The sequence below is a fragment of the Phragmites australis genome, chromosome 3 (genome assembly GCF_958298935.1).
Source record: "Phragmites australis chromosome 3, lpPhrAust1.1, whole genome shotgun sequence".
Taxonomy (NCBI): Eukaryota; Viridiplantae; Streptophyta; class Magnoliopsida; order Poales; family Poaceae; genus Phragmites; species Phragmites australis.
In genome coordinates this window covers 28,804,929-28,818,661 of record NC_084923.1, presented here as the reverse complement: position 1 = coordinate 28,818,661, position 13,733 = coordinate 28,804,929, and the positions used below count along the sequence as shown (strand labels likewise).

At 43.3% G+C, this 13,733-nt stretch overlaps 1 protein-coding gene across 3 annotated transcripts; it reads right to left on the bottom strand.

Moving 5' to 3' along the window:
* Positions 1-1,506: 1,506 nt before the first annotated feature.
* Positions 1,507-12,537, bottom strand: LOC133912769 (pentatricopeptide repeat-containing protein At5g67570, chloroplastic). 3 transcript variants are annotated; one of them, XM_062355673.1, is made up of 9 exons: positions 11,908-12,537; positions 10,984-11,175; positions 10,781-10,862; positions 10,468-10,659; positions 10,246-10,359; positions 9,484-9,577; positions 9,251-9,408; positions 3,601-4,035; positions 1,507-3,096 (listed from the first exon to the last, which is right to left on the bottom strand). In XM_062355673.1, exons 1-9 carry the CDS (start codon positions 12,462-12,464, stop codon positions 2,326-2,328), a joined length of 2,595 nt encoding a protein of 864 aa, XP_062211657.1. In that variant the 5' UTR covers positions 12,465-12,537; the 3' UTR covers positions 1,507-2,325. The 3 variants fall into 3 exon arrangements, with proteins under 3 accessions (XP_062211657.1, XP_062211658.1, XP_062211659.1); XM_062355674.1 differs by having other exon boundaries at positions 10,468-10,548; XM_062355675.1 differs by having other exon boundaries at positions 10,984-11,186; positions 11,908-12,038.
* Between the last annotated feature and the right edge of the window lie 1,196 nt (positions 12,538-13,733).

Below are 13,733 nucleotides of genomic sequence, written 5' to 3'. Positions count from 1 at the left end.
ATCGAAACTTCTGATCCTCTGACCGGAACTTCCGATGTGGGAATCTTGACAGGATCTTTAACCTTGGTGAAACATTTTTTCTCCACATTCTATACTTTTACCGTCGGCCTCTCACTTCATCTCGCGACTCTACCGAAGATCGGACCTTCTGGGCCACCGGAACCTCCGATTTGGATTCTCCCTCAGTCAGGGATTTTGTTTCCTCTCTAAATCGAACTTCATCTCTAGTGTTTGAACCCCTCTAAGGTAACTTCATCTCCATCTAAGGTTATTTTGAAAACTTGAAAATCTTTTTAATCCTTTTTGGTGGAAGTGTAGAATGTAGTCCCTCCTAGTCAGATCTGTCACCACCTTTCATAGTTGTTGGGAAAAATCGCAGAAATCTTGATTTTGGTGCTAGGTCATGAAAATCGGAACATCTGGTCGGGGACATCGGAACTTCCGATCAAAATCAGAACTTCCGGTTGAAACCATTGGAACTTTCGATGTTTATAATTTTCAGCACTTAAGTCAATTTTTTCTTTCGATCTTCTTCCAACTTGATCCTAAATCTTTATCCATATTATCTTTTATCTTAGGATCATTGTATGGAAGGAGGACATGGACATGTTTATGAGAGGAGGATCAAAGCTAGAACCGATCCATCTTTGTTGGAAAGCTCAAGGGGAAGACTCAAATCAAAGCGGGCAGTTGGTAGGGGCAGAAGTCCATACCTAGATCTTTCAATTGGCTCTGAGCGAAGTGCTCAAACAGTGAATGTTGAAAGGGGTGGTTCTCTACCACCTAGAAGAGGAAGCAGCTCTAGTCTCAGGCAGAAATTGAAGAAGATGATGAAATAGAGGAACAAGGAGAAATTGGACCCTTAAGGATGCATTTACCTGACAGAGGAAATGATCATCGAAGGCATTGCCTTAGTTACATGGGCATGTCATCTATTGTAAAAGGAAAGGGAAGTTGATCCCTTTAAGTATGACAGGTTCTCTAAAGACAATCACGTCTGAAACTTTTTTCAACAGGACTACTATGAGTCTATCATTCTTCCAAGGAAGTATCCTACTTCTCGTCTGCAGTGGATTGGTTGGAGCTACATGAAAAATCAAGATGATGACATCTTTAATGAAGTGATAGCCACTTGTGACTTTCATAACCTCAAGAGGATCATGGCTTTTGAATATCTTGATGTGAAGAAGTATCTACTTCTCGTATGCAGTGAATTGGTTGAAGCTTGTGACACAATGCTGTTGTTCACGTTCCTACAATACAAGGTCTTTTAGTATGGGGCAATACCTAGTAGCTGAGGTGTTCGGATAAAATTTGCATATTTTTTCAGAGGAATTCAATCTGTTCTTGAAATGCAGCTTTGAAAGAAATGTGTGATGCCAAATGCAACTGGAGGAGTATTGCTCTGAACCGTTACTATGTCTGTCAGCCAATATGTAGTCCAAACCACCCTAACCAAAGAGATAAGTTTAAAAAAAAATCAAGATCCGTACTGGCTCAGTGAAAGAACGGAAAAGTATCAGGATTTTTTTTCCTCGAACACGCTAGAGAGTTGCACATCGTTACATTAAAATAGAAAGAAAGTTTGAGTACAACACAAACCCTAGTGATTTACATTACACGCCACAAACAAATTAAGCGCACGACCACATAGGCTACTCTGAACATCATGCCTGACCCACAGCTAGCTGTGACAACCCTTTGGCCCCTGCAGCGCACCAAAGCTGGACCTCGTGAGCAGCTGAGTGCAGGACCTTCTGGACATTCGGTGTCTCCCTATTGAATACACAATCGTTGTGGTGTTTCCAAATGAGCCAAGCACCAAGAATAGCCAGCGAATTAAAGCCATACTTCAACAGTTTGGTGAACTTGTTGCTAGTCCGCACCCACCAGTCAATGAACACCATGTCGTCTGGTTGCCACACAACATCCGGAAGGCCAAATTGCCTGAACAAGAACCAAACGTACCTCGCACAAACACGTGGTTAAGATGTGTTTTTTTATTGAGAACTGAGCTTCAGTGGATCGAACCTGTTTTATCATTTGTTTCTGAGCATAAGTTACAGTGTTTCTGATATCAACATTTCTCCGTGCTGAATTCAGAAGTATGTATCTACACCCTTGCTTTTTCATAGTATGAACCATCGATAATGAAATCTGATCACACAGATAAGTGCGTCCAGATGACCATTCAGGTAACATGGTTGCAGCCAGAGTTGCATGAACCAGCTTACGAAACTTCAAACAGCATCTGGAAACATTTCTGCCAGTAATTGATGCAAAAATTGTACTGCCCATATTAGATAATATCATCCAACATTTCATTTATCCTCTTGGAGTGGTTCTGCTCTCCGTTTTAGGAGCAAACATGTCGTTTATCCTCTCCTGCTCCCATAATTCAAGAATTTCAGATGATGATGGCATCTCTCTGTACGAACTATGACCATAGGAATTCATGGAATCAAGTACTTCATCAATTGCAGATGCTTGTGTACCCCAACGTCTAAGGTTCCATTGCTCACGTTTGTTTTCCAATCGTGGAGCACAGAATGAAATTTCTCTGCTCATGACAGCACTGGCGCCTAATTGAGGAGCATCCCTATCGGAATCAGGTACCTCACCGCTACCTTCTACATCAAGAAGTATATTAGAGCACAAGTTCTGGCAAGTCAGCTGATCCTGTCCTGCCAGACTGCTACTTGAAGCATTCTTGAGCAACGAGATTTCACACTGTTTATTACTTGTATCATCTGCCAGCAAATATGTGCCCTTCACTAAAGCTGTCCCACATTGCGACTTCAGTGCTCTTACAAAACTTAGTGCAGGATCTGCACTGATGGTAGCACTAGTACTGAGGTACTTTATAAGGTCCTTTAGAGAATCCATGCTGAATAGATGCACATTATTCTGTAGTAGGTTGCACCATTGTAGTTCATTCACACTTATTGAAGCATCTGACATAACATTCAGGAGCTGCAGCGTCCTTCCATAATCTCTTCGAGCAATAGACTGGGATATGGTTTCAGCGAATAACTGTACATCAGGGATTTCTCCTCTTTCAAGTATCAAGTCAAGTGCATGCTCCAGCAAATAAGGCTGCACACAAAATCATGAAGAGAATAAATAATTCCCACATTTCACCACCCTTAATGTAATCAATTTCCCAACAACTTCATCCTACTGTAAGTATTTGCAGTACACAAAAGGACAAGCTTGATCAAAAAGTTCAATGCACATTAGAAACAGATACCAGTAACAAAAATATTACGGACAACTCAGATGGCATGAAACAGATAACAAGTCCAAATCGAAGTTGCCACATTCTCTTTAATGAAGGGTAGAAATTCTCACATTCTTTGGCAGAAAAATATTGGACACAAATAATAGCAATCAGGTATCAACCAAAACAAAAAAACTCCGTGAAGAACATAACTTTAACTGTATATTAAATGTAATGGAAATATTTGCATACATATACTAAAGCTTAGAACTGATTTACCACAACACACCATTTGGTTTTAACCTACTACTTCAACAAGAACTGGACTAACAATTACATATTTCAAAAACAATTTTGAAATTGTAGATAACGACCATTACCTTTCCAGCTCTAGATGCCTTGATGAGCAACCATGAATATTTGCTTTGAGCTAGATGGTGATGAGAGAGAGCCATCTCTCTGTACACATATTCAAAGTATTCCCACTGTTGGGCAGACGCAGATGCTTCAAGCATAGAGCTGTATGTATATGCATCTGCTTTAAATGATGAATGCTCATGGTCGTATGTCTGAGAACCAGAGAAACAAGCCTTGGTTGTTTCAAACAAGTCCTTTGCCTTCCCAAACATATCACAGCGTCCATACACTTTTAACATGACGTTTACTGTCCCAATATTTGGTGTGCATTGGTCCTTCATTGACTCAAATATGGAAATACACTCATAGATATACCCACCATCAAATGAGGCTAAGATCATGCCAGTAAATGTGTATTCCAGTGGTTTAGTGAGAGGGTGCTGTTTCAGCTTCTGAACCTGAAAGGAAAAGTAACTTAATAAATAAATTCATGTTTGCAAGTTATTTACTTTCCTTTAAAAGGGACTTAGCTTCTCCAAAAAGTATAAAGGTGTGATATTGAGATTAAAGAAGTAAATATTTCTTATATTAATTCTGCAAATAAAAGTGAGCAATAATTGGGCTACTCCACAACTCCAAGATGAAAGTTTTAAAGATCTAACAAAAGCAAAATGCCAAAACAGCATTATGAAAAATCAAATGCACAATTTAGTGTGGTAGTGCCCAAACACGATGAGATAACTTTAGGAATAGAGTCCTTATCCCTTAAGTATAGGTTACTAGAGTTCTTATTCTGTATTCACTCATGTACCATCCACATCAGGCTAGATTCGGTTTTCCCCTGGCCGGATCTGTACCATCCACATCAGGCTGCTCCAGCTGCTGCAGCCCTCCCGCTAGTGTCAAAACTCCCGCGAACGCTCTCCTCCAGTTGGATCTCCTGCTCACCCTGCCTACGGATCCACCGTGCGCCGCCCAACGCGATTGGATTTGCACGGATGCACACTGGTCATCTCCGCCTCTGTTGCCAGGGCGACGTGCACTAGCCGCATCCTCTCAACAGCTCGGCCCGACACGTCGGACAGAGAAGGAGGCCTCTAGGGTTCGGCAACAGCTGCTGCAGCGGCTGCTGCAGCCGCAGCCTGTTCCGCTCCGTCCGATCGAGCACCTTGGGTTCGCTAAGGACACGAACAACGATAGAGATATTACCTTTATCTGCTAGGATTGCCTCGAGCTGGAGGACATCGAGCCAGATCTGCTGTGGTGGATGAGCTTAGTGTAGGTGCTCTTGGGTCACTTTTGGCCTACACGTGTGCTTGATACTTGGAGGCTTTGCAATGCTAGCAGCCTGTTCAGTTGTTGGTTTGCTGCAGCCTCTCCTGCAGTGTGGTCTTCCTTTCTTGATCAAGGCTACATGTGCTGTTTTTTGGTTCTCCTATGTTGCAGGGCATTTGTCGAGCAGTGTTCTCTATCTTTTGTCGCTGCTATAGCCGCTACTTGTTAGTATCAGAACGCCTCATCTTAGAGCAGTGCTAGTATCAGTGTGTTGGCTGGCATCCTCGCCATGCATCGCAGTAAAGTGACCTGGGGCGCCAAGTGCCACGCCCATGGCTCCTCATCGAACCCCCATCTCTCTGCCTACTTTTGTCTTGGCCCTTCTCGATGTTGAACACGCTTCGCTTATGGCCCCTTGGTGGATGGAAATGACAGTCAGTTTTGTGTTTATCCGAGGACTGGTGGGTCCCATTCGAGTGTTCCTCTCTTTCCTTCCTGCGAGGCTTGCTTCCTCGCTTGTCTTGTGGCCTCGGACTTCCGAAGGCGGCCTGTTAGCATGCCTCCAAAGCTCATGCTCTTCGACCCTTGAGTACTCTTCCGTTTTGGTGAACAGCTCGTCAACATCCTTGACTAGCTTCCGTGCCAGACGCGATGCCAATGCCCTGGCCCAAAGCCTCTGGCGCGCCACGTCTATTACCGTATCGTCACTGAGGCCCTTCGCTTGACACTTCACCTGCACAAAACACCAGGTGAATTCTATCAAGCTTTTGCCGTCCTGCTTCAATGCAAACAAATCCCCGACAGTGACCGGTTTCGTGTAGTTGCCCTGGAAATGGGAGAACGCTTCTCGAAGCTATTCCCAGAGTATATTTTCACCGGAGGGAGGGAAGTGTACCACGAGAGAGCTATCCCTTTGACAGCGAGGAAGGTCTTAGCCATGGTCGAGTTGTCCCCCCCCCCCCCAGACTCCACTCATGCTTGGAAACTCATCACAAATTCTCTTGGGTCCGTTTCACCTAAAGATGTCCAAATGGGCGGCCCGGCCCGGCACGGCACGGGCCCAGTCAGGCACGGCCCGTTTTGGGCACGGCCCGTTACAGCCCGTTAGCTAAACGGGCCGTGCCGTGCCGGCCCACGTGCCGTGGTTGCAGCCCAGGCACGGCCCATTTAAGATCGGGCCGTGCCGTGCCGGCCCGTGGCACGATAGGCCCATTAGTATTTTCCTGGCCTGGCGGCCCGTTAACACGTGAAAATCCCGAAAAACATCAAAAAACCGCCGAATGCAGGGATCGAACTCAAGACCTCGTACATGGGAAGCAATGACTCTACCACCCTGTTAAGGATCTCTTTATGTATTAGGGATAAATAAATTATATAAAACCTTAAAAAATAGAAAAACTTAAATGGGCCGTGCCGTGCCGGCCCGGCGTGCCGCGGCTCCGGCCCAGGCACGGCCCGCCTAACCGTGCCGTGCCGGCACGGCCCATTTACTTTCGTGCCGTGCCGTGCCTGGGCCGGGCCAATTTTTCCGTGCCGCGGGCTGGCCCGTTAGGCCCGGCCCAGTTGGCCATCTTTAGTTTCACCATTATACGGGTGCATCTATAGCATCTTGAATCCCGAAAGCCATGGCCGTGGCTGCAAAATCAAAGATAGCAAGGAATTTTGGTCCATCACCCTCGGGTAGACAGGTACCTCCAACACCTGTCGAAGAGTTACCTTCGAGTCCCTATTCTCGCTAAGTTCCCCTAAAGATCCTTGTTGAAAGGACATGGATTGACGAAAGGACCTAAGCTCCTCATGTAACTCTTGTATCTGTTTGTTAGCCTCTTCATCCTGCCGCTTGTAATGAGCGTTGTTGTATTCATGGGCTCCGACCCAACGGTTTTCTTGAACATCCAGTTCAGTTGCTTCGCCAGCCCCCAACTCCTCAATCTCCTAGTGCTCTGACCTGGGAAACCTCGACCGAAACTCTAATCCCTTCAGCCCCCGTGACCTTTCCTCGTTGCCCAAGGGGGGGGGGGGGGGGCGAACCACCTTCGACGTCTTCTGCCTCCATAGCTTTTCCCTTCCTAGTCTTCAGTGGCATGGTGGGTCACCACGTGGTCGTGGGTTCGATCCCCACGGACAGCGCCAATTGTTGGGATCTTGATCGCAACATGAACAATACTCAGAGTGAACCATCAATTAATGGTATATTGATTGTTCATGTCCATCACATCAGTTAGGGTGTGGGTATTTATAGCCATACCTCAACCACCTCAATTATCATTACATTAATGCCCTTATTCTTTAGAATATCCCTAGAATATTCCAGAGGTATTACAACCACAACACTATTAAAACTGTTACATCGACCAGGATGTGAAATGTGTCATCGACCCCACGCATCAACCTGATGGCAGGCCCGAAGTGGCCTCCCTTCGGCTGATGGTTGACCTCCTCCAAGCTCTCCTTCGGGTCCCTCACTTCGTCGTCGATAACCTTTTGCCACACTCATCATCCGTGTCTTCCGAAGGGGTACTTTTGGCCTTCGAACCTTCGTCCTTAACCCAGTATCCCTTCGGGCCCCTGTCGAATCCTTCGGTATGCCCTCTGAGACCTCCGGCTTCTATACTTAGCGTTAGCTTTCCCCTTCGACTCCACCTCTGCATAAGAGGAACTTCCAAAAGCACTTCTTTATTAAGTTAGCATTGTCCACCCTCATCTGGGATTCCCAAGGCTGGTCGAAGCCAAACGAGGGTCAAAGAACCAGCGCAATACCATTCCCCCAACAAAGGAATTCAGAGCTTGTTTCAACATACATAAGAATGTAATAAAAGCTTTATGACATTTGGCCCAACAAAATGAAAACAACAATAGAAAAATTTCATGGACCATGATAATTGTATTGCATATTGTGGACTAACAATTCTACTTTTTTAGCGTACATAAATATTGTTTTAAAAATCTCATAAAAAATCTTTGGCTTATTTAAACTAATTTTTATCCTGAACTCCGATATCATTTAAGTATGGTCCTCCAAGTGTCAAACTGATTGCAATTAAGCACATGATCGAAAACAACATCGGCTTTTTATGCTGCACTGCAGTCAACTGGTATCCTATTGGCTTCAAATAAAATAAATAAAAATGAAAGGCATGCCACACATATATGTAGTGGACCAAATGGACGGATGCAAGAAGATATCAACTATGAGCATGATGCACACACATGCGGAGTACCAAATAGATGCATGCAAGAAGTTGACTCTGAGCATGCTGCGAACACGTGCAGCAGGCCCTGGTACGTGTCACTGGTGATGGGATATGGTACGCGTGGAGCAGACTAAAGCAGCCGCAAGGCTTAGTGACAAGGTAGTGGATGGGAAAGAGAAGATGGCGGCATCATGGCCATATGAGAAGGGCGCAGCTTGGAGACCTGCTTGCAGGAAGCCACAGCCAAAAAGACACCACACCTGGGTGTGGATAGTTTGAGCGGTCACTGTGTGCAAGCATATCTGTAACAAGGAGGTGGCTATGCTCCTGCGCAATAGGGAAAGAGGAGCCATCATTATGATACAAACTGACACCATAGCCACCATACATATGAACACCAAAATTAATTTCACAACATGCATATCTAAAATCTGGGCACAACATTAACATGGATGCTTTTGTCGGCAAGACATCCCAGCGCCTCCGTGGGTGCACTCGGACAGCAGCCGCTCTTGCACAGGTCCAGGAGGGGTTATTGACTATCAGCAACTGATGGAAGATAAAGTTAGTTTGCTTGTTAGCTTTGGATAACTATGCTTGTTAGCCTTGGATAAGATTTTCTCAGAGTTTGTTAGTTGGTTCCTTGATTAGCTTGTTAGTAGCTACTTGATCTATAAAGCGAGCTGAGTACCACATGGAATTGAATCAAGAAAAGGAAAAAACTCCCTTCCACCTAGTTTGCATAGTCAGAACTTCCCACCACAGCTGGAAATGAACCCCGCTGCAACGACGAGGGCGAACTAGCGCCTCCAACCCCTCATTGCCTTCACTCGAATCGTAATAGACTAGTATTATTATTTGATCATTGAATCAACATCGATACCTCCATGGCGAGCAAGGTGGTGGTGGAGCGTGCGTGCATTGGGTTATCAGACAGCAGGAAAATACCACAAAAGCTTGACACAGGAATGGTTTCTTGATTCAATATTGACATTTAAAGAGGGAGATTAAACGGCTTTGGAGTTTAGCAAGAAAATTAAACTATGATAAAAGTCAAGGGGCCATCTTTTCCCCCATCGAACTGGTCAATCATTAAACTTGCCTTTTTCTGGATTCCATATGCAAATATATATATATATATATATATATATATATATATATATATATATATATATATATAATGAAATATATATCGATTACGAACCTGTGACATAGCATCTCTCCATCTTCCATTGTTGCAGAGGCAGCAAGCTAGTTCATAGTAAACACATGCAGCTCCAACAATTCCTCTTTGTTCCATGTCTGTGACTGCTTCAACTGCTTCATTTATTTTTCTCTGTTCCCACAAAGCTCTTACAAGCACTGAATGCACAAATTAGGTCTGCTATCAATTTCAAATGTAAACAATTATATCACATTAAGCTTAGATAATTTTACCTTTATAAGTTATTGCTCTTGGAGGTACCCCATTTTTCTGCATTTTCTCATAGAACTTCTGGACAAAGTCATACTTCTTGGCTTTAAGCATGACCTTCAAAAGGCGGCTCTAGTAAGTACGGTAAGATGCCACAATAGATGAAAGTATCAACTAAGGTCTATCAAAAATACCCTTTTCATTTAGTTATTTATTTAGGACCAATGCCATATTAGTTGCTTTCCTTGAAAATCGGCATTAAGAATAATTAGATAAAGTGTTCTGGATGTACCACTATATGAGATTAAGGAGAGGTAAATATGAGGATGAACAGAAATACTTGAGAAAATTGCAATGAAGAGAAATAAAGACAGGAAAAGACAAGGCACTAGAACAATTTCAGTAAAGTTGAAAACTTATAACCAGCTGCATACCTTACGGTATGAAATAAGACTATTTTTAAGCTACTCTAAGTTAGCTTCTATAACGAGACAGGCCTAGCTAAGCCAACATGTAAACACACACAAGACAAGCCCACATTCCAGGATCTATCACAAACTGACAAGATTATTGTGTTGATAAGAGTTTTAAATATTAATAGAATCGAAAAAGATTCAAAGCTATCCTCATCGAGTTATAAAGGATTTCCAAATATGCGCAGTAGTAAAATGTTATGAAATAAATATGTCCGACTCGACAAAAAAAATTATGACTCAGGTGTCTGGGTAACACTTGCCCCCTTTCCTCAGAAAAGCATTGACTAAATGAGCTATGAAAAAACTTACTTCCATGGCCAACCCAAACGATGCTCCTGTAGGGGACAAACCACTAAGTCTCATTTGCTGAAACACCCAAAATACCCCTTTCCACTGCTGTGATAGTACACAGGCATTAAGCACCTAGAACAAAAGTGCCAAGACATGCATATTTTAGCTAAAAAAAAATACTGGGAAGAGGGAATGAAGAAAAAACATAAAGAAAAGCAAAGGGCAAGAAGCCATCCCCACCGAGTTATATATGAGAACATCTGGCTCCAAGGAAGGATCCCAATCTTTGCGCCGCATCTTCATTACCTTCTTTGAGGGCTTCTGTCTCATACACGCAATAATCTTGATTAACTCATTCAGCAGACCAGCTCGACCAAGCGTAACAGCAATACTATGGTATGCAGGCATATCAGGGTATATTTGAGCATCTCCCTGGTGTGAATTTCAAAGAAAAATAAGTTTTTATGCCATCTTCTAACTATCTATTATTGTGGGTGAGAACAGGTTATTAAGGAAAAACCCAGTAACTAGAATTGTACAGCAAGAGATCTACCTGCATAATGGTGAAAACTCGAAGTGCTTCAGTTGCCCTCGATGATTTCCCAAGGATTGAAAGTAACTTTGTGTAAACGAACCTAGATAGAGGACAATTCTATTAGTTAAGGGATGTACCACACCAGATTGATTTTTTTCAAGTATGTACATCGCTGTGGCTAGGAGACATAAAATGAAAATGAGAAAGAAATAGAAAATCACCTGCTTTTTCTATGTCTGTAGATATTTTCGTTGTACACCCACTCAGTAATAGATAGAGCCTGCCTCCAGTTTCCTCTTGCCTCCAGCCCATTTAGTATCCTTAATAGATTATCTTCATTATACATGATGTCAGCTTTTCTCATCATTCTAGTAAGCCTCCAATCACGTGAAGTTAGGTCATCTTCATTCAAGCTAAGGGGAAACTTTGTTTATTCAATAATATATCACCATGAGAAATATTTCTGATTGTACTAAATAATGAAAACTCAAACGATATACTCAGTTGAAACCTGACTTGGTTCAGAGAAAGAAAAAGCATAAAATAAGAGAAATTATTTTGATCTCACGAAACCATATGTGAACGCCTAGCAGAAAAAACTATGCTAACAATAAATTAGTGTCTTCCCCTTATATGCAGGTCTCACGAAGCAAAATATATGAACTATTCATTTACTTTTCACATGTTTCGACACAAAAACATTAACCATGTTATCTCATCTCATGATAATAATAACTAGTAATAAAAATAGATTATGACGATATTTCAGCAGAGCAGACCAATCTAATCACATTATTTTCATGTGGTCAATCTACATAGCTTTCATGCATGAATGGTCAATGTTTTATAAGTTAGACCTCACGGATCACCACAAGAACCTGTATTTAGTGACAAAGAGAGCATTCTTTTGTCAGATGCTTTTCAGATCAAAAATCCATCATTCCGCAAATTTACCATGCATTCGTACTAATATGATAGTTTTGTGTCTGTCAGTTTCTTGATACTGCAATTACTAGCATTCACAATAATTTCCAGGATTTAATTATACACGGTGAATTATCTCATCTATCATGTTCTTGAGAATGTCGCTACTTCAGTTAAGAAGTAACAACCGACGCTCCTCGGAAGGAGGAAACCTGACATACCTCGTCACAAGCAACTCAATCCTCCTCTCTTCATCCTCCGTCTCCGCACTCCGGTCGCTGACGAGACGTCTCTGCTTGCCCTCCGCTGCCGCCACCTCGAGGTCGTCATCCAGAAGCCAACGGAACCCGTCGCCCCTCCTCGCCAAGAGCATCTCCCGCAGGCCCTCGAGTCCCTCCTCATCGCCCCCGCAGGACCCGCGCGGGGGTGCCGCGCCGCGAGCGGCGCCGTCCCAAGGTCGCCCCACGAGCGCGCGGTACTCGGCGGCGGCCGCGCGGAAGCTGGCCTCCTCATCCGCGTCAAGGGCCTCGTCGCTCGGAGCGACCGCAGCGGCAGCGGTGTCCTTCCTGGCGCGGCGGAGGGACTTGAGGGCCTCCTTCTTGCGGAGGGCGTGGAGGATCTTGGGGGTCGGGGAAACGCCCTTGCGGAGGAGGCGGCGGCGGAGCGTCTCAGTGGTCGGGGCGGGGTGGGGTTTGCGACTGGGGGATGAGTGATTGGGGTTGGTGTTTTGGAGGTTGAGGGAAAGGTGGAAGCGAAGGGATGGCGAGGGGACGGCCATGGCGCGGCAGGCGGGACGGACCAGAATGAGTAGCAGAGGATGATGTGCAGTACTCGACGATGAGAACACAAAGGCGGACGATTTATCCACTATAGAAGTATGTACGGCGGCCTCCCAACTTGTTACCCTCCTGTCCTTATCTGATATTATCTATTTTATATAGTCTAAATAAAGTCTTACTTTCATTTATTACCAGTAGCTTCATGGTATATCATACTAGCCATCCACAGCATACTTGAGAGAGACCAATAAAATCTTGTGTGGCAGTAAACAACAATAAAATATCCTTTAGCCAGTGTTGATTCATCTCATATTAATTTTAACCTACTCATAATTTGTTGTGTTTTTTTTAAGTACATGCATATGTGATGCTTCTCTCGCCTATAACGTGCCGTTGTCTTCGTTGCATCGCACCCCTCAACAGATGCTTGCCTTTGTATGTTTGATATAGTGTCTACTTAATTAGGGTACATCTTTAGAGGGTTGCAAAGTCGTGAGGTTCACTGGTTTCAATCGTACCCTGCATTTCTTGTTGTAGCATGCTATGAGCAATCATTCGTTACATAAACATTAAAGTTAGTAAAATCTAATATAAAAAGAAGCTATGTTAGGTTGGTTGAAATAACTAATTTTTATATAAAAATTATTATCATAAAAAATGAAGTTAATGAACTATAAAAAATGAACGTTTATGGACTCAAAGACATATTTTGTGTTGGATCTGTAAGGAGTTATACCCTGAGTTACTAGTCAGCTAAGTGTGAAACACTATATTTGTTTTATAGCTACTTGCATTTCCTCTCACCCCTATTCTTTTTTTCTATCTTGCCTCTATGTTCATATTTCTTACTCAGACTATTTGATATATATGTTGACATGTACTTCTGGGCCACTTTTTAGAGTTAACTTTTATAGTCAAATGCCTATAAATAAATGAATGTTGTATGAAGGATGCACCTTCCTCTAGCGATAAGAGGAAGAGGAACCGTGGTAAAGGGACAACTGCAAAGCAAGGTGTCCATAATGAACTTCATGCTATTACGATTGTATTATATAATTTTTCAAAAATGGTATTTAGGCTATAGAGGATTCTTAATTACTCTAGATGTTCGTATAGCTTCTTTTGGTGGAAAACAAGAAATGTGTTCCTATGCATGTACGAAACTGTACTTAGTGAACGAAGCTACCAGGTCTTTGGAAATGTAGCAAACCTAAAATGACTTGGGGTTATATGGCCAAGTCATAACCGTTTCGACTACCTAGTCCGCT